The sequence below is a fragment of the Helianthus annuus genome, chromosome 4 (assembly GCF_002127325.2).
Source record: "Helianthus annuus cultivar XRQ/B chromosome 4, HanXRQr2.0-SUNRISE, whole genome shotgun sequence".
In the NCBI taxonomy this organism is placed as follows: Eukaryota; Viridiplantae; Streptophyta; class Magnoliopsida; order Asterales; family Asteraceae; genus Helianthus; species Helianthus annuus.
The window spans coordinates 110,045,245-110,067,277 of record NC_035436.2 but is presented as its reverse complement, the minus strand read 5'-3'; the positions used below and the strand labels follow the sequence as shown (position 1 = coordinate 110,067,277).

At 35.5% G+C, this 22,033-nt stretch overlaps 1 protein-coding gene across 1 annotated transcript; it reads right to left on the bottom strand.

Moving 5' to 3' along the window:
- Positions 1-14,446: 14,446 nt before the first annotated feature.
- LOC110934775 lies at positions 14,447-15,207 on the bottom strand. Its single transcript, XM_022177580.2, has one exon. The coding sequence runs from the start codon at positions 15,079-15,081 to the stop codon at positions 14,611-14,613; it is 471 nt and encodes a 156-aa protein (XP_022033272.1). The 5' UTR covers positions 15,082-15,207; the 3' UTR covers positions 14,447-14,610.
- Between the last annotated feature and the right edge of the window lie 6,826 nt (positions 15,208-22,033).

Genomic DNA, 22,033 nt, shown 5'->3' with positions numbered 1-22,033 from the left:
AAATTTCGCATACAGCTGTTCCCTTCTCAAAAGTTCCAAGATGAGACGTAGGTGACGCTCGTGATCCTCCTTGTTCTTGGAATAGACTAAGATGTCGTCAATAAACACTATAACAAACTCGTCGAGATATGGCTTACATACGCGGTTCATGAGATCCATGAAAACCGCTGGTGCATTGGTCAATCCAAACGGCATGACCAAAAACTCATAGTGTCCGTAGCGCGTTCGAAAGGCTGTCTTGGGAACATCCTCTTCCCTAACCCTTACCTGGTGATATCCCGATCTTAAGTCGATCTTGGAATAGAAACTTGACCCTTGCAGCTGGTCAAACAAGTCGTCGATGCGTGGTAACGGATAGCGGTTCTTAATGGTCACCTTGTTGAGCTCTCGATAGTCGATACACATACGGAATGACCCGTCTTTCTTCTTTACGAACAGAACTGGGGCTCCCCAAGGCGAAGAACTGGGTCGAATGAAACCCCTATCCAACAATTCTTGCAGTTGGTTAGACAGTTCTTGCAATTCCCCTGGTGCCAAACGGTAAGGAGCACGTGCAATTGGAGCTGCTCCTGGTGCAAGATCAATCTGAAATTCTACTTGACGGTGAGGGGGTAACCCTGGTAGCTCCTCTGGAAACACATCGGCGAAGTCTCGCACCACTGGCAAGTCTTCGATCTTTCTCTCCTCAGACTGAGCGTTAGTGACTAACGCTAACATTGCAGGATACCCCTTTTGCAGATATTGCTGTGCACGCATGGCCGAGATAATACCAACCATCGTCCCACTACGATGCCCTTGAACTAATAATGTCTCCCCATCAGGGAGAGGGATACGCACGATCTTCTCTTTACACAAAATTTCTGCTTGGTTCTTAGACAACCACTATGTCAAAACTACCGAGCGTAACGGGAAGGAGATCAATATCAAACACTTGACCCATGAGATCTAGTTTGCACCCAAAAAGGACATTCGAGGCTTCTATCGTTTTACCATCTGCTAGTTCTACTACTTGTTTAACTTCTAAAGGTGTTGGGGTTATCCCTAATCGTTGACTAAACTCTAGGGACACGTAACTCCAATCGGCACCCGAATCAAATAATACAGAAGCAATACGATTGTTAACAGAAAACGTACCAGTTACAACGTTGCCGTCATTCCTGGCATCCCCTGCTCCGAGCTGGAACACTCTGCCTCGAGCACCATTACCCCCGTTGTTGCCGTTGTTGTTGTTGTTGTTGTTCCCAGCATTGTTATCATTTGGGCGGTTGTTGTCGTTAGCGTTCTAGTTTAGCTGAGGGTAGTCCCGCTTAAAGTGGCCCTCGTCACCACACTGATAGCACCCCTTCCTGAAACCCTGGTTCTGCTGAGGTGGTTGTCCCTGTTGCCTCTGGTTTTGCTGGTTCTGTTGCTGCTGGTGTTTGGGCTGGGAGGCCCTACAATCCCTGGCCTCATGGCCCGCCTTACCACACCTGTTACAGGTCCGACCACACGGCCCGAAATGATGATAGCCACACTTGTTACACCGTGGCTTCCTCCCCACATACTGACCCTGACTTTGGCTACCCCCTTGGCCTTGGTTGACAGAAGACGACTGGCTGGTGCCGCGATTGCTATAGTTGTCTGGCCTTTTCTGGGTCTGACCCGCACTAGATGCTTTGTCGTAATCGTTCCACTTCCGTTTGTTATCATTAGCAGATATAGTAGTAGATGTGGGGGCGGCAGCAGTAGCGGCTGAAATGCGCGGGGGTAACGAATTGCTTTCTACCTCTTGGTCCATAATCTTATGAGTCAGACGAACAATCTGTGTCAAATCATTGAGATGGGCTGCAGTGACCAAGCTCTTCACATGCGGAGGCAACCCTTTGATGAATAACTCGATCCTCCGAGACATAGGCCGGGACAAGTTCGGGCACATGTCGGCCAATTCATACGATCGCTTCACATATGCTTCGACTTCAGATCCAACCATCTTCAAGTCGTAGTACTCGTTTTCCAACTTCTGGACTTCATCCCGAGGACAGTACTCCTCCCTGATCAGTTCTTTAAAGTCTTCCTAGGTTGTGGCATTCGCTCCCTCGATGCCCAACAACTGCACCTGGGCATTCCACCACGTTAGGGCACCATCCGCCAAGGTACCCGCAACATATTTCACCCTGTCCCCAGCGGGACAGTTACAGATAGCAAACACAGACTCTGCTTTCTCGAACCATCTCATAAGTCCGACAGCCCCTTCAGTCCCGGTGAAGGTCTGTGGCTTACAGTCCATAAACATTTTGAATGTACAAGCAGGCTGGTTGGGTTGAGGTTGCACTTGCTGACCTAAAGGACGAAAGGGAACACATTATAGGAGTGAAAAGACGTGTACGTGGTATAAGAGTAAAGAGTACTTGGTACATTCCGTACCAGCTTGATAGGCTGCTAAGGCCTCAGCCACACGGGTATTGATTAGGTCAGTCAACTCAGCCTAAGTCATGTTGATGTTGCCACGTCCGTGTCCTCGTCCACTCATGATTCTATAGTTGGAAATGAACCGATTCAGAAATTCGAAACGAGATGGAAGTCAAGTATCATACTGATATTTACGTACTACCAAGTTCACACATAGTAAGGCAGAACCCTTCTCACGCTCGATAAGCCTCACTGGGACTTGCATGCACCCCACGTTATTATTAAGTGTGCACCCATAATAATAAGGCGATTTGCATGTTCATCTCAGAGCCTCTTAGCTTGCGCTCGAAGTTTCCCCCGTTCAAACAACACAACAGATGGTATCACAGGTCTATGGTTCGCATGAGTCGAAGATTAGTGTCGCACTATCAAGTCACTATGGTGTTAAATGTTTCAGTTCATATACGTTGTGAGTGTGTGACTGCTAAGCAAGTAATGTATAAAGTGAGAGAGAGACGAACCTTGCAATCCGGAGTTGAGTGTCATGATCGATTTTCGAAGTTGTTCGGTTATAGTCTGGTTTTACAAAACGTTTTAAAACCTAGTTCACTATAACCAGTGGCTCTGATACCAACTGTAACACCCCCAAAATCCCACCTGCGGAAATCCCGCGAGGCGTGTTACGCATCAGAGTACGAGCCACTAATCACATTGAACCAATGGTAAATACTTAAATAAAACATAATATCAATTCCCAAAGTGTTGTGTAGCGGAAGCATGTAAATAATCGTTTAGCAAATGTTTCATAATAATACTTAAAACCAATGTATCAAATGTAAGTTAATTCAAGAGCCTCGATCCATGACCACTCCAGCACTCCCAGATAGCAAGTCCATGTTCCAAACGTTAATGACCTACAAGCATGCAAACAAGTGTGTCAGACTATGCTGGTGAGTTCAAGGTTTCGTTAACGGGTTTTGTTACCATATGTATGTTAATGCGATTCAACGTTGCCATACGATGTTGCTCATGCTAGATACCCTAGGGAGTGTGCCCATATGTATCCGGGGAGTGTGCCCCTTAACAACCCCAATGCTCCTAACCGAGCATTGGTAATGATCAATCCCATGTACAATAACCAAGACCCAATTTAATTGTTTACCCAGAGTTTTCCCTTCCAAATGTTTACCAGTTGTCCCAAACCACCGGGACGCATGCTTGAGAAAATGCAATGAACTCACCTGTGGTTGCTCGGTATGATACACAAAAAGTTTCAGTTAAGCTACAATGTGATCAACCACGTCCTAGCATGTTTATCATACAAGTCAGGTTTGTATACAAGTTTTGCACGTATGTTCTACACGTATTATAACAAGTTGTGTACAAGTATTGACCATTGCATTCACGTATAAGCATAGCAGTTCAACAGTAGCTTCACAAAACAAAATCCAAATATGTGGCCCAATCAGATGAACTCGTAACAGTGTGCGGCCCAATGACAAAGTGTACGTGTAAACGGTCTCGAGTCGAGACTACGTTCTCGAGTCGAGACTAGGCGGTCTCGGGTTGTCCTGGTTTCCAAGTCTCGAGACGCAACAAGGTGATCTCGAGTTGTCATGTGCTTGTCGAGACTACACGGTCTCGAGTCGCAACCGGACCCGCAACCGTGGTCTCGAGTTGTGCTGTTTTGTGCCGGTATGTTGGTCTCGAGTCGAGACAAGGTGTGTAACTGACTTTCCTGATTTGTAGTCCATGATTTCCGTAACAAGTTGTAAACAGATTTGGCAGTTTCAAATCAAATCAATTAACAGTTTTGCTATAATCCAAACGAATCAAACAAGCATTTTTAACATCAAATCTCATGAACCCTAACATGCTCAAAACATAACAATATCTAAACAACACATATGGTCCGGTCCGATTACTTCAACATACAACCGATTACCCTCATTCCATTCTAAATCGTTATGCAAACAATTCCGAGGAGGAGATATGATAATCGGTTAACATCATCATACAATTCCGATTTCATAATCATGTAGCCGATTAACTAGATTATTGTCATTAAACATCATTAACAAACATGTAACTTATTATCATTGATTCCACTAGCATGAACCCTAATGAATTTACTCAATCATATGCAATCAAAACATCATCTATCAAAGTAAATAACACCAACACTAACCGGTTGAGAGGATGATCCGAACAATTGTCCTCGAGGGAACGGTTGTGCTTGCCGTCGGGTTTGAGAGAGAATCAGAGAACTAGGGTTCTTGTGTGTGAGAATGTTATGGTAAAAGTGTGGAATGGTTACAACACATCATGTGTTAATCGACTAGGGGGATGGGCCGAACCCAACTTGGGCTGCCCATGGCTTCCGGTTACAAGCAATGCGGCCCAAATGGCCTTGTGCGTTTGGGTTTGTGTTGTGCGTTCGTGAATCTTGTGCGGTCGGGTCACTTGCATAAACACACATTCACATATAAATAAACATAACATTCAATTAACACAGTTCACGTAAGCACGTAACGTTACAGAAAGTAGGTTCAAATTGCGAGTTGTCACAGACAACAAACTTCGTCTGTGTTTAAGATATAGATAATGTATAATAAAATAGATAAAGGAAAACATATTAAAACAATTTTTATCCGTGTTACCGTATCTATTGAGTTTAACGACCCAATGGGATAAAAAGTCAAGTCAGAAAGGAACTCTTCAGTGGCAGACTTCACAACTGAAGAACTTAAGCCAGAATAACTGGAAGAAATTTCGGGAGAAAGTTTCTCGATAAATCTAATAAAAAATGAAAAATAATTATTTACAATCACAGAGCTGCCTACAAAATTATAAAAACATATTAGGATAGTGAACCTTTGTTTAAACTCAGCAACTTCATCAATATCACTGTTAATTAAGACTCGGGTGACGGTATACAAATTATAAACAGACAAATGCCCTGTACATAATTATAAATTTTTTTAATTAATTTAAACAACTATTTAAAGTGAAACCGTAAAGAAAAAACACAATATATTTAAAATAATACGATACCTCCCCAGAATATGTATTTCCCAAACTGAATGATTACGACGACATTTTTTTCACCTCGATTACTGCTCTCATACTCCATTATTTGATCCGCATAACCGTCCCAAAGTGTCACAAACATCTGCTTATTGCTGAACATTAAAAAGGTTAACAATAAAAGTAGTAGTTTAGAATACATAATATTATAAGGAATAAAAGTGAAGAAAAAATAAATAAATACTTCAAGTCTTCAAGCATAAAGGTGACTTTCTTCTGGTTTTTTCCATTATTAGTTTCTATGTCCACCTCAAAGGGAAAACCTTTGACCACAAAACCAATTACATCTGGGGAAAAAAGGTAAAAAGTGTCAACAAAATAAAAAATGTGTTATGTTGTATTATATAGTTTTAATTGTATATGATACCAATTGGACTTTTAAAGAACTTGTTGTCAGCTGTTGGATCCTCCACAACAGAATCAAACGGAGTAAAATCAAAACCCCATTCAGAACCAATAGCCTCGTGGCATTCCTCAACAACGGTGTTGTTATTAAGGTTAATCTTCAAACCACCGTTAGCGTACTTGACCTTCTGACGATTCTCACCCAAGGAAGGATTTCGAATCGTCAAACAACGCTTTTCTTCTAAAAGATGTTGATATCCAGATGCGTTTTTAGCCAAAACAAAAGCTTGCATTTTTGTTCCCTGACAAACAACAACATTATATTATACAAAAAATACGTACTTTAAGAATTAACAGTATATAAAATTAAATTATAACATAAGTGTATGAACGCTTACCTCACTGTCCATGACTATCATATCATAACAATAAACTTTTCTAGCGTTATTGAAATCAGCTCTTGTCCACAAACAAACAATGCGTATTCTGATGGTGTAGTTATCAACGTTGAGGTCCAAATTATTCAACAGTGTGATTGCAGCTTGTTCCATTTCTGCATAAAATTCAAATGAAGGATTAGAAAAAAAAAACAACAATATATACTAACACATTGTAATAAATTATCAATCAATATCTTATAGAACAGTCAATGGTATTCTTACCAACGCTTATGAAAACTGATAGACAAAGTTCTGAGTAGAGAAGATTGATTTCAATGTGAAATGTTTAAAGAATATTTATAATAGGTAGGCAATGTTAATTAAGTAAACATTGTATATTATACAAAATTAAAATATCGAAAAAATCAATTATAATAAACCATGAACATGGAAATATGTAATAGAAAGGTATTTTCTAAAAATACAGTCAATCAATTTAAATGTCCAAAAATAGGTTAATATGTCAAAAAAATGATAAATTGAAATGTAACTAACCATCTTATTAAACGGATTTGAAATATTAAATTCCTTCTTTAGCTTTAATTGAAAATGAAGCTTTCCAGCATTCTATAACCTTAGCAGTTATAAACTCAGCACTTACAACCTTCTTCGACACGCATACTGAAATGAAGATACAAAATATGTTCTTGAGGCTTGTATAGCATTGCAAAACAATACCTAAAATATGACATATCACACATTCAGGAGCATATCCATATAATGTGCATCCATATCTATACTATATTTCTTTACTTTTTCGGCTAATTATAGGTCTGTAAACGAATCAACTGGAAAAAAAAATGGGGCATATTATCAATTTCGATAATTATCAATTTGAAATTGCAAAGTAAGGAGGGAATTTTTATGATTAATAAGTTTCAAAGTAATGAAAAAATTTAGAATTTGCAACCTATTAAGTCAAAGTTGAGTTTATGTAATTAAAAATAATATAAAATCTATAATGCAAGGTTTATAAAAAGTTTATAATGTAACAACATAGTGTTATATTGTATATATAATACTAAGTTCAAAATACTATTTTATGAATACCTTAATATTATCTGAATACCTTAATATTAAAATCTTTATATATGCAAAATTAGTTTATATATCGTTTTTTGATATATAATATGTGTAGATTTATTAGATATATATAACACATTGAACAGTGACTTTATAAACACTATATTTAGTTGTAAACAATAATCAACAATGTTAATATGCGAATATATCAATTTAATTTTATCCATAAAAGTAGTTTGTATATCGTTTTTGATCTATCATAAAATGTTATAGTGGGAATAAAAATTACTAAAATAATAGATTAAACTTTTAAGTCATGGCATATAGTGTTTAAAATAAGAAGTAAGATCAAAATTATATAAAAACTTGAAATTCTAGAACAAAACCAATGTTAAAACCAAAAAACTTGAAAGGCAAAAAACATGCGACAATTGTCATATAACTAATTACTACGGCTAACGTAAGGTACAACCCTCTCAACACTCAAAACCTGCTCATTTTCATCAAAAGAATAGTGAACCTGGTCACGGACCTTAATTCGAGCGGCTTTCATGAACTTCTTCCATGAGGTTAAAGCGTATCGAAAACCACGACCATTGGTTCTTCTTTCACGTCTGGTACCGTTGGTAAATTAAATACCGTTGTTCTTCAATTTCATTTTCAGCATCTACAGGTGCAACTTCAATCTGCAAATTAATATATATAAAATGTATTACATTCTGATATGTATAAAATTTATAATTAACTACCAATATTTAATTTACCTCATCAACATCTACGTCAGGATAAGTGATTTCAACACCGTTTTTCCAAAGACTTTTAAATAGAAAAAATTACCAAAACCTTTGGTGAATAAGAAATAACAACCAACCTCCAACTGAAACAGACTAACAATTACATCCATACCAACGGTAAAACCGACTTTGCCGTCAGACGTTACAATGGAAACGTTAAATGTTTGGTTGTCTATCATTACAGTAGAGGTTACATCATTTGACGAATAATCGTAACTTTTTGGCAAAATACATTGAGGAATGACCTGTAGGATGATGAAAAAAAGTGAAAAAGGTTAGTATTAATATATCTAAAGTAATAATTCAATACATTAGGAAAAATAAAATCATATTTATCTTACATAAAAATTACATGATGGAGGGAGCATATATCTCCAGAAAGAGCCACGACTAACCTCATCAACGAAACTTGTTAATTTAAACGTAGTAGGATCTACAGGATTAAATACTACCAAACATCCTTTGGTTAGACCCAAGTGTTCTACAACATTGGACCAACCATGAAAGAAAAATAACTTCCCTTTAGAAGCGCTTAAAAAAACATTAAAGACACGGCCATCTTCAGTGTGTATCATAACATTAGTAGGGCCTTTGTCAACACCCCATAGTTTGGAAGCAGCATCATCGGGAATGGACTAATAAAACAATGAAATGGAAAATGAATTATAATTATAGTCAAAAGATTAAAACAATACAATAATAATAAACTGTATTTAATAAGAAGAACACAAATAACTAAAGTAATAATTATTCATTTACCAGAATAAGTTGGTCTGCTCGATTCATTACCCTACAGAACCAGGGTCCTCTGTAACTGAATTACATAATACAATGTTAACAAAATATAACATGTTAAGGTTATTGTTAGAAAATAATAAAAATAGCCACAAAATACCTTGATGAACTTTCACCCATAGTAAATACCTACAAAAACAGGATACATAAACAAACGACATCAAATCAATGATTATGCAATCAAAATAATTAACAAACAAAGGATTCATGAATAAGTTGAATCAGGATTTGTATAACGTAAAAATAACCAAAATAACAAATTGAAAAAATTCTATAAAAAGATTAATTAATAAAAATATATATTACATAACAATCGATAAACTGATTTTCGTTTCAATAAGTTGAATCAGGATTTGTATATCAATTGTATTTAGAACAATTGTAAATAGAGATTGGGGTTTATGATATCGATAACAATTAACATATCCGTTACAATCAACTACAACATACAAATCAAACAACTTAATTGTGGTTTTATAATAAAAAATAAAAATCAATAACAGAGGTGCAATATACTTACCGATGCTTGTATTTGGATGTCTGATGATGAACAAAAAAAGAGCACGCTTCTCAAGTGAACGATTGAAACATTATATTAAAAGAAAAATTTTGTATATATGCAATACAAACGGAAACGGTTCCAAAATTACCTAAAATAAATTATGATTATTTAATAAGATTGCAACCTTCCATATATAATGAAAAGAAGGCGGTTAAAGAATTGAAGGGAATATAGAGGAGATCTCCGGTGAGAAAAATAAACACTCTGTACCAGTGTGAGAGATTTGATGGAATTTTTTGAGGGGTCGTTGACATTCCCGAGGAGCGTAAGGAAATGATATCACTTAGCATTTCCTGAGACTCCTTGACAACATCAACGACACCTCCATGTTCCAAGCAAAACACTTTCACTGTATTTTTCTTCAACTAAGGGTTTCTTCTGATTACCTTTAATATGTATCATCTAAAATGTATAATAGAATAAGTTAGTGAATAATAAAAACAGAACGATACCTTAATGAAGAAGTCCCAGGCATATTAGAAACCTACACAAAAAGGTTTAAATGACAAAAAAAAATCAGATTATATATTGTAAATCATCTGTAATGTTAATACTCAAAAATCAACAGATCTTGAGAGAAAATCAGATACAGGCTTAAATTAAAATAAAAATGATCAAAAAACAAACCAATCAAACACATTTAAAAATAATACATTCAAATAATTTAGGGTTCATAGAATACAGATTCAATCAAAATGAAACAATTTTTTCATGAAATTCAGATTTAGCGATTTGAATAAATGTAACATCAAATTCAATAACAAAAACAAAAAGAGCTGGAGTATGAATAAACATCATATTCAATAACAATAACATAATGGTAATAAACATAAAACACAGATCTGGAATTACATTCGGACTTAGGGTTTCTACAACAGAACAATACTTCTTCAAAAAATTAATCAAAAAACAAAACAAAAGTTGTTATAAACACAGATCTGGATAATAAACATAAACAACAAATCTATAATGACAATCGGAGATAGGGTTTCTTGGATAATAAAAATTAATCATAAACAAAACAAAAGGTAGTATACATTACAATCGGTTTAGGGTTATGAGTAAACATCAAATTCTATACCAAAAATTATACAGATAATAAACATAAACAACAAATCTTAAATGACAATCGGAGATAGGGTTTCTTGAACAGAAAAATAGTTTCTGAAAAAATAATTCAGATTCAGATCAAAAAAAGAAAGATTAAACTAAGAATTAACATCTACACTTACAGATTAAGATATGGATCAATGAAGAAAATGAGAAATCCGTTGAAGAAGATGAAGAAGTCGAATTAGAAAAGAATGGAAGAGAGAAGGCGGTGGAATTATTGATGAAATGAATAGCATTGAATGAAAATAGAATGAAATATATACATACACAAAATGCCGCCCAAATTGTAATTCTCTGGCCAAAGAGAATAGCCACATCAAAGTCAAGAAGTCAACCCTTATTTTGCTTTAGTATAATAGATAGATATTATGTATATCTAATTATTATTACTAAAGTAACAAGTAAATATAAAGTATTTGCTTTAATGCGTCATTTATAGCGAGTAATGTTATATTCTCTTTAATTTGATATGGATAGTTCATGTTGAGTAATATGTGTTTATATTAAAATTTATATTTAACATGTGCAATATCAAGAATAATTCAAATTTTGTAATTATTTTGTTCTTCGAATATAACCAATCTTATCATTCAACACATGTAATAAACGGGACTAAAAACTAGTATTTTAATAAACCAATCATTTGGCTTCTAAAATATTTTCTGTAAAAATGGTCTCAACCTTTTCATTTTCAAAAACGAATCTTTTGACATATCAGACCTTAGGTCGCATTTTATAATGATTTTAGCTCTTAACACTAACTCTATTATTTTTTTCTGATAAGTGTAAGTGTAGTTTTGTATATTTACAGCTCAGGGGCCAAAATAGTAATTAATGCTCTTGTTATTATTGTTGTTTCACATTTCATTAATTGTTATATTATTATGATTGACTACTATACATATGAAAACGAAGTGGTGATGAACAGTAGCTAGGTTTTTTTTACTTGATATTTTATTATTTAATTTAAATTCATAGGTACTTGAAATTATTTTTCAAACATAGATCATCAAGCAACTACTTTGAGTGAGCTTTTCTTTTTTGAATAGAGGTTGCATTTTCGTTTACGTTCGTGAACGTTTGTTAACGTGTTCATTTGTTTTCGATAGTTCATTAGTGTTTTTAGTTTTACATTTTATTTAAATACTTCAAAATTTCGACAAATAAAATAGTTAATAAATGTTAGTGTATTATATATTGTATTCATTTATGTTTGTTTGTTTCCATTTGCGTTCATGAACATTAGTTCGTGCCCATTTGTATTCATCAACATTCGTTGGCTAAAATTAACAAACAAACAACGAACACGAAAAAGTTCATTTCCTTAACAAACGAACACGAACATAAAATCTGGTTCGGTAAGCATTCATGAACAGTTAGTGGACACATATATTTCTTATCAAACAAACACGAACAATGTCTTGTTCGTGTTCGTTTGATTCGTTTGCAGCCCTAGGTGTAACACAAATACACCCCAAATACATTCCATTAGGTTTAGGTTTGGTGTAAGATAAAATTTCTTGTATTTCAAATATACTATTTTATAACCAAAACTTCCAAACATATTACATTAAGTTTAATGATCAAAATCTAAGGTTTCAGAAATAGGTTATATCTCTTAAAAAAATTAAAGCTTTCCGTACATTATATACCATGAAATGTTGTGACTCGTTTCTGTAATACCCTGCCCGTAGGCGGAAGCATGATATGTGATTACGAAAGTTTTCATAGCATTCGATAAGTAAGCATCTACATGATTTAAAATAAACAACGATGCGAGGTATATTTTGTTTACAAACATAAACCAACTACTTCCACTTCAAGAAGATTACATGTTAAAAATGTTTTATATCAATTATCAATCTTAAATTATTATATGAAAATATTAGAGTGCTAAAATAAAATATTAAATAAAAATAAATTTATTATTTAATTCGCAAAAGAAACATAAAGTTTTACTCATCTAAACATGTCAAGGCATCACTAAAATATTACAATCTATTGTAGTTGACAATGACAACCATTCTTGCACTTGAAGTAGCATTTCTTTGACTTTGCGCGTTGAATCATCTTTCTTCATTTGGGGATAACCTTTTCTTTCCTTTTTGTTTCCGGAATGCTTCGTCTAGTCATCATAGTGGCCACTAAATCTCTCATGCAAATCATACAAGAGTGAGGAATACTTCTCTAGTTAATATTTATGATGGTTGTATATATTAAAATAATATTTCTTTTTCTTCTTATTATCATCATTTGAAACTATATTATTTAATATTACATCAATAAAGTTACATAATTAGGAAATGTTATACATAATTGAGGAACAATTACAAAATTAGCGTACTCATATGGACATAGAAAATCAACGATACAATCAGGCTTAATGCATCTAATATTTCACGTGACCACTTTGTTATGTATCACCTTCTATTTATGCCTTTAACACCCCATTACATGAAACGTCTGAGTAAATGTTCATCGTACATGAAACAACTCACGTGTATCACATCTTCGTAATGTATCATCAATAAAATGTACGTTTTACTGATTAGTTCAATAACTAATAAGGCTAGACGGTATGGTTGAGGCTTATCCTTGGAGGATGACCAGCCACGTAAGCGTCACGTAGATCGGGTGTGAGAATGGGGCAAAGAGGATTGAGCTAAGAAAATGGGGAATGAGCCTATAATATATATGTATATGTTGTATGTATATGTGTGTATGAGAAGAAGATCAACAACTTTTGTCCTTATGCGAGCGTCCTCAACGTCTGCCCTTTGACGATTGAGACGACGGGGCGGGGGAAATGGTGTACAGGGCGGCGACGGGCCTTGACGGGGCTGGGACGGTCCCCATACCGTCTAGCCTAAGTGTCATATTGCATATGCAGATTGGTGTATGCATTAAATTTTATTTCTTCAACGGCAATGGAGTAAGTTAGATCTTAACTAAAAGTTACCAGCTTCAAAATTTTATAATGTATTTTTCGAACTTTTATAGATTACATTTCCAAACAAATATTTGAACACCCGTACATTAATTGTCATATATATTACATTTACATCACTTTCAAAAGTAATATTTATGCTCTCTTAATTTGTAGTTCATCATATTCAACCCTAAATCCTAATCTCTATACTCATGGTCTCCTCCGTTCGCGAAGAATCCAAGCATGCGACTAGTTTTCTTTCACGTGGAAGTTCTGGCCCCGCATGCTCATCACATACTACAACAAACATAAATGTGTGTCGTTTTCATATATTTGTGTCATTTGTTAAAAAAATTACAAATAGAATAAATGCTTGGTTTCTTACAAGGGGCGAGATAAGTCGATTAGCTCCAACGACTGTGGGTTAAAACAAGGCCGGCTCAACCATTTTGATGGCCTAAAGCGAAATAAAAACTAGAGGCCTTTTTCCCTCAAAAAAATTGAGTAAATCGCAATTGTCACGCAAATACATTACTCCATATGCAACGCCCCTACAAATCTGATATACATCAATAATATTCATCGCAACCCAGCCCAAATATCATATATAATTATTATTAATTTTTTTAAAGCTGGAGACCCTGTTTATTTGGAGGCCCAAAGACCAAGCCTCAAAATACTTGTACTTAAGCCGACCCTCGTTTAAAATGGAACTTATAACCGATTTTTCGTTTCGTGTGTAGCTCAATTCAAGACAGTTTTACTTAATAAAGCCAATAAGTTTGGAGTTAAATAGAAACCATCTAACAATATTTTTAATGAAAAGGAAAACCATATATTAGTTACGATTCAACTCGGTTATTATACCAAAAAGTAACACTCAGTTTAGAAAAGAAAATCATATTCGGTTATTTATGATTTGTTATTTGATTTAATTATGGAAGTAGGTACAAAAGTTTTGGCCGAATAATTCAAGGAATTATGGAAGCTTCAATTATTATAAACTTGTTGTATTAACATTAATAAACATAAATAATGCAAAAAAAAAAAAAAAAAAAAAACATAAAATCGAAGCCACCATAAAAAAAAAATAAAATAAAAACAAGTCTAGATCTTCATGCATTTGATCAAAACTTAATCCACAACATCAACCTTTGTAGTGCAAGATAACAACCTACGAAATATAGAAGCCAAGGCAGCATACGATGCCTCCCTAGCCTTCATAACCATCGTACACTTCCTCCTACTCCGCCTCTTTCCACCGTCTCTTCGCCGCCCGCCACCGTCACTACTCGCCGGAGACTTCCCCGGTTTCCCACGAACATTAGCTCTTTCCTTAACTCTCCCAATACATTTCATAGTTCTCTCATTCAAACTCTCTTTTCGCGAGAACGTGTAGCTTCGGAGGTAAAGTTGGCGGCAGGAGATGCTATCGACCAACCGCGGGTGGCCCTGGCCGTTTCGGTTCTCCAGGTGGCTGTTTTGGCTCACTGACCGGACGAATTCGCGGTCTGAATCGGGCCATTTGTAGAGGTTAACGTAAGTGGCCCGAACGGGCATGCGGGCGTCGTTGGCGATGCATCTTGACATGCATGTGGAAGTCATGTTGGGTTGGCCGGAATTTATTTACCGGTGAGTTTAGGTCGGAAGAAATTGAGAGAGAATGGATGGAGTGTAAAATGTAAAGTGTGACTTAATCTCATATTTTATGGTATATGATGAGTATGTGGGGATAAAGGGGGAATGATTTGGCATCATGGGTGTACATGAGACTTCATGAGGTGAATTATGCATGCCAATTTTCATATATTAATATGTTATATTATTTGGTTTCGAGTGAATTGTATTTTACGTTATTTGCGCCATATGTAAAGGTTTAATTTGATTTTAGTGTCACATTATAAAACGTTAGTCAACCTAATATTAAATCAAAATAACTTATAAACAGATACTTTATAAAATGAAAATAACTTCTAAACAGATACTTTTTAAAATGTTTGTATTTTTATAAAGCATGTCACATAATATGAATAACTCAAGTATATATTTATTAATGTAACTTACTTAAAAATTATTTCAAAACCATGTGAGTCCAAATTAGGACTGTTCATGAGCCGAGCCGAGCCGAGCCGAGCTGAGCTACGACAAACTCGGGCTCGGCTCGATTATAAACTGAGCTGGCTCGGCTCGGCTCGGATTAGAAACCGAGCTGAAAATCTAAGCTCGGCCTCGGCTTGGTTTTAAACCGAGCTGACTCGGCTCGGTTTGGTTTGACTCGATTTTAAAAAAAAAAAATTAATACGTAGCTCTCAAATTTCAATATTCTAAAATATTATTTAATACTTAAAAAGAACATATTCAAAATAAGTTCAACCTAATACATTACAAAGCAAAATCACGTTCAACAACGCAAAATAAGTTTTATATTTCAAGTAAATACAATATTTGTTCATTAGCACGACAAGCAACCTTTAAATATGTCATAGATATCAAACTATAAGGCTAACTACATGTAAATAATAATCATTTTTTCTAATATATTATATGTATTTAAAAATAAAATATATTATAAGTAAAATAATTCGAGCTAAGCCGAGCCGAGCTACTAAGCGAGATAAACCGAGCCAATTTGGCTCGTCACAAGCCGAGCCGAGTGTCCCACCCTAACCGATGGCGGAAACATCGGAGTGAGACGATGATAGATTGCTAATTGCACACAACATTAAAAGTGACATTAGAATTAACATAAACCGATTTCATTTCATTTCAAAAGTCAGATTACAATACAAGAAATTCAAGTACAACATAGTTCAATACAACAAAACAAGATACAACAAAGTATGGTACAAAATTGATACAACAATTAAAATCTACGATTTCTAGATGTGTATCTAAGACCTCGTCACTACGTCCATTTAATCATCAGCATCATCCTGCAATATGTTATAAAGTATAGATCAACACACAAGGCATTGGCGAGTATACAAGTTTTTGATACATAGCATAAGTAAGTAAGTTTAAACGAATCCACATGGCAAACTAGTTATTCAAGATAAACAATAAACTGGCATGTGAACAAACAAGTCAACCCAAAGTTTAACGCAAGAAAGACTTAACATGACCCAACGTTCACAGGCGGTGCGTTACTCCTATAGCGCTATACATATCAAGGGTAGGCTCGTATGAAGTTAATGACAAGTTCAACACAAAACGTACAAACACAGATTAAAGTATCAAGTCTAACATATGCATGCATATATTGGATTGTTCGTGCGTTTTGTATAAAAGTCTAAGTGTAAGTTTATAAGATAACATATTGCACCCCAAAGTGTGTAAAGAAAAGGGGGTTCGAGTATACTCACAGTTTTGCTAATTCTTCTATAGAATTCCTATAAGCGTAGTTTTGGCAGGAGTAGGCGGGCGTAGTACAGGAACACCGACGTTATTCTACCCCACGAGCAAAGGGATGATGGTGTGACAATTGTCAATTTTTCCTTGTAATTCCGTACATGTTAAACAATAATTTGTATCTTAATGACTGTGCCTGATTTGGATTAATGACATGAATGATTTTCTGATTATTGTCATATACATACAAGTGCATTACATGTTGCATGATTTCTTATCATTATTTCATGCAACACATTATGATTCAATTAGTGCACGAAACAAAGTAAGCATAGTTATCAGACAAACTAGAAGTACTGACGGGAGTTCAGTACTCAGACAGACATGATGTTAAGAGACAAAATGAGCCCGAAACCAAGAGTTACACCAGTATAGTGTGTAGGAAAGTAGGGATCATAAAACTGTCTTCCTAGTGATAGTTTAAGTGCCGGAAAGTGCCTAAAACTCACAAAAACTGCAGAATTCTGCATATTTCAGCAAAAATCAGCATTTTAACACTAAAATATAATGCAGAATTATGGTTTAATGGGTCAGAATACATTGCTAGGTGTCGGAATCAAAACTTTCATAAAAGGGAACACAAAGAGCATGTACACAATCCGGTTGAAGTCAACTTGGTCAACATATCCGATGGACATTGACGATAACTTCGATATGGTTTCATCTACTAGCAACACTACCAGCACTGGTTTACCTTTACTTGAACTTCAGTCTATCAATGCGAGAAATGAAATCCGATTAAAAGGCGAAAGGAATGAAGAAAACACTGTCTATCAATGCGAGAAATGAAATCCGATTTAATATTTTTTCAGTTCTTAGGACTTTTATTTTTTAAGTTTATCTTTTTTTAAACTTATGTAATGTTTTGTTTTTTTAATATTATTGAATTTATTTTTTTTAACTTATGTAATGTTTGGTTTTTTATGAGAACTGCCATATATGATGGTTTAAAGACTTTGTTTTCCAACCTGCGGTTTAGGCGAACATAAATGTTATTGACATCTCTTTTATATGCCATTTATTGTATTTTTTTTTTTTTTTTTGCATTGTATTCTTGTGTTGGACGTGAACCGTTTCGACGTGAATTGGTTGAGTTGCAGCAGCAACAAGTTTTCGTTTGGTCATTTTGGCTTGACATTTTTTATTTAAGTTCTAGTCTTCAATGCAGTGCCCTGAACCAAAACACCCTTTTTTGTAATTGACCCGTTTTGACCCTAACCTCTTTTGACACGTGACCCGACCTGACCCGAACCGACCCGTTTGCCAGGTCTAGTCTTGACCAACAAGAAAAAAAGATAATTTGAACAATTTAACTGCAAAATAAAAGAACTAAAATTTCAAGAAAATCGCCTAAAAACCGGGCATAAACGAGGATCGAACCTACGACCCCTTGATTGCTTCACACGCACCAAAACCACTCAACCACTTCATCAGCTTATAAAGAAAGCAATTTTTAACCAACCCAACCCGACCCAACCCAAAACCCATTCTGACCCGGACCCGACCCGAACCAAAACAACCCTTTTTTGTAATTGACCCGTTTTGACCCGAATCCGTTCCGACCCGAACCCGAGTTTCGTTTATCGTGCTCGAGTCGGATGCATGCAAGGTAACTGATCTATTTGTTTTCAATCATTGTATAGATATGTTTGGTTCTGATCTAGTCAGGGAACAAGCATCAGACCTATTTGCATTTGTGTCTGATAGAGCTGATTCAAGATGGCAATTCTCCAAGAATTTCAATGGGAAAGAGAGAGTTTTCGGATTAATTTCTCCAGTATATAATTTAAATATACAATAAGATAGTTAACTACATCCTAACATCTACGAATTCATGCATGTAGTAACAGAAATCATGGAAAACATAGACTTTTTCTGTTCTACAGACCAACTTTGACATGATCTTTGACTGGATGGACAACCCTTGTCACCAGACTTCCAGTGCTTTTGTCAATCTTCCAGCCTTGCGAGCCCACTGGCGGTAGGTTGCTCAGAGACAATATTATGTTGGGCTGCATCAATGTCCCAGGTACATATTAGTCAAAGATATAGTAGCATTGGTTATTATTATATATGTGTGTTGCTCAATTCCATCATACTAATTTTAAAAATGAAGAGAGAACTAACCGGACTCGTTACCAATCAAGCAATCATGTGGGAAGTACCACATTTTCTTTAAACATGTTCTACTTTTCTTATTTATTCCGTTGGATCTTGTAGGCTATAAAGCCATGTTCTTTTCTCAATAGTAAATATCCCTTTTCTTTTATCAAATACAGTAACCTCTGCAACTTTACATTCATATAATTACACATATAAGGGGGTGTTTCGTGAGTGTGTCTTGTGTGAGTGTAGAGTTTGGGGCCTGAACCAACAAATATGGGGCCGATTACCACAAGAACCCACCCGGACATTGATGGTGAAAAGACAAGAAGGCCCCTGATATGTTTTGGAATAGAATGCACATAAAGGGGAATCCTCATAAACGAAGTTCTTTCCTTGTGAAGGGATTCACAAGCCAAAAATCACAGGTTCTTGTCTCGATAAAAATCAAGTAACCACAAGTTATCCCTACACAAATCATGTCATAGTTAGAATCAGGAATGGTGGTTTTCAGTTTTCTCCTTCGGTAGTCCTCTAAGTAAAACTTTTTCTCATTCAAATGAGAAGAGATGGACAAACAAATGGCTTGTTTAGCCAACATAAACTTATTCTAGTTAGAGACCACAAGTGATCTCCATGACTTGCAGACACCACCAAAAGCAATAAAATCAACTAATCCCAAGTGCATCATAATTAAAAACCAGAGATCATGATCAAGGTTTGACCATACTGGACCATCTTTCTTTAGTTTTTTAGCATTGGCCATTCCTGCAGTTGCAAAAGAACAATTATAATATGCAAAAAATGTGAACCAGGAACAACTACATAAAGAAACTACACTCCACAAATCTAATCGAATCTTACAAAAGGCATCAAGCCTATATTTGTAATTTTCTTTTGAGGGATGGGCGTTGATTTCTAACCAACTCCAAAAAAGAAAGCTTGAGAAAAACTGCCATTTACAGTGAAAACAAGTAAACTACTAAATCTTTCATGTGAGAATCCAAGTGTTAAATGAGTTGATTCATCCTACAGATCACAACATCTCATTTTGTAAATTAAATAACGACTTCAGTATCTAAATTAAGAGATCGTTACACGTAGATTCAATTAAGTGTAAAAATTCAAATCATGTCAGATTAGGTCACAAAAAAAAGTCAAGGCAAAAAAATTGACAAAAAGAACAGATTTCTACACTAAATTTAACAAAAAAAAAATCAAATTTGGTAACAATTAAAGTAGCCATGTTATACCTGCAAATCTAAAATCACAAAGGCACGACACCAGCGTTGAGAGGGGAGTTGGGGTAGGCGATGTACTCGAGACAATTGTGACTAGCTGGAAACTCACGAGCGATTTTGAGGAGAGCATGAGGGGACAATGGCGACCGATTGTTGTAATTCTTATGACGGTGGTTGTGTTGAGTCAGGATAGGCAAGGGAAAAGGGTGGTTGTGGAAGATTTGTAGGGTTTAAGAAGACAATGAAGGTATTGTTTTAGAGTGGTGTCTTCATTGTAGATTGAAATGATTTCAGAATTAGGATAAAGTACATTGTCTTCCTCCACAAACCAATGGTTCTTAATTTCAGAATTAGGAGAGAGTTGTTGCTGGATATAAACGAATGCACTAGAGCGGATGATAAAGTGTGACAATAGATCACTTACATTGATATGTTTTTTTTGTGTTGCTATCACCAATGATAACTTTTGGCCACACTTATAAAAGGTTATAAGTGACTAATAAAACCTTTACATCATTACAAAACAAATATCATAGATTATATTTGGCCACATTTTTTTAGTATGACTACTGAATGTCACAATGTGTTTTTTGTCACACGAATCAAATATTGTGGCACTAGATCACATTTGGTCATATTTTTGTAATGTGGCTACTAAATGCCACACTTTATATTTAAAGTGTGACTAAAGGTTTTGAAGATATGTGTTTTGGTCACATGTATCAAAAATTAAAAAAATACTGTGACCGTAGGTTACATTTAACCACCCTTTTTAGTGTTGCTGGTAAATGCCACAGTTTTGCTCATAAAGCGTGGCAAAAAGTTTTGAGCTGTAATATAATGGTCACATAAATAAATAAAATGTGTGACTAAAAGTAAGCTAGAAGGTTTTGAAATTTGATTAATGACCTTTAGCCACACATTTAACCGAAAGTGTGGCAGAGTGGTTTTAGAAAAAGTGTGGCTAAAGGTCTATTTTGACGTAGTGGCTCTTGTGTCCTTGGACGACCTCGGTATCTTACCAACGCTATAATACGCTCACGATGGGTGCACTTGCCCACATGTGTGTTTAGTGTTAGTAAAATATCGTGTTTATAAATTTAAAACTTGACTAAAGTGTAAAAAGGGCTAAAAATATACTTAAAATTATATACACACCAACAAACATCAAGTTTTTGGCGCCGTTGCCGGGGACACAAGGATTTTAAGAAAGTTAGGAATCAACGGCCTAATCGTTTTTCTTACTTTTTTTGTTATTTTTTAGGATTTTTTCTTAATTTTCAGCTTCTGTAGAACTCAGCATGGGTCGTGCCCGCTGAACACGCCCCGTGCCCAATCTTTGGTACTGACAATCATGTTTTAAGTCAGACAGTAGCTGAGCACGGGGCCGCACCCAATCAACACGCCCCGTGCTCAAGTTTCAGATACTGAAAACAGAACTGTAAGATCCCGACGGTTGGTAATTTCTGACACATCCATGAGTGATACTGATTTTTTTTACTGTTGGCCCTCTTATGGTACATGGTGTCAAATATGTGGTGGCAATCATGAAGATTTAAAATGTTACTTTTTAAATTACAAGCCCCACTATATAGACCCATTGTTTTCCTGTAGCCTTAAGAGGGGCGAAAGTAAAAAATAACCCCTATCTCTCCCTCGAATGCTCTCAATAGACCCTTCTAGGAGAAATGCTTCTTGATGAATTATTTCAAATGGAAGATCTAATTCTTAATTGGGTAAAAGAAATTGAAATGGATATCATTAATTCACCTCAAGACGATACCCAAGAAGAATTGTTGAGATCG

Coding starts and splice junctions, on each gene's coding strand:
- LOC110934775 (XM_022177580.2), bottom strand. CDS start 15,081: ATGACTTCCACATGCATGTCAAGATGCATCGCCAACGACGCCCGCATG.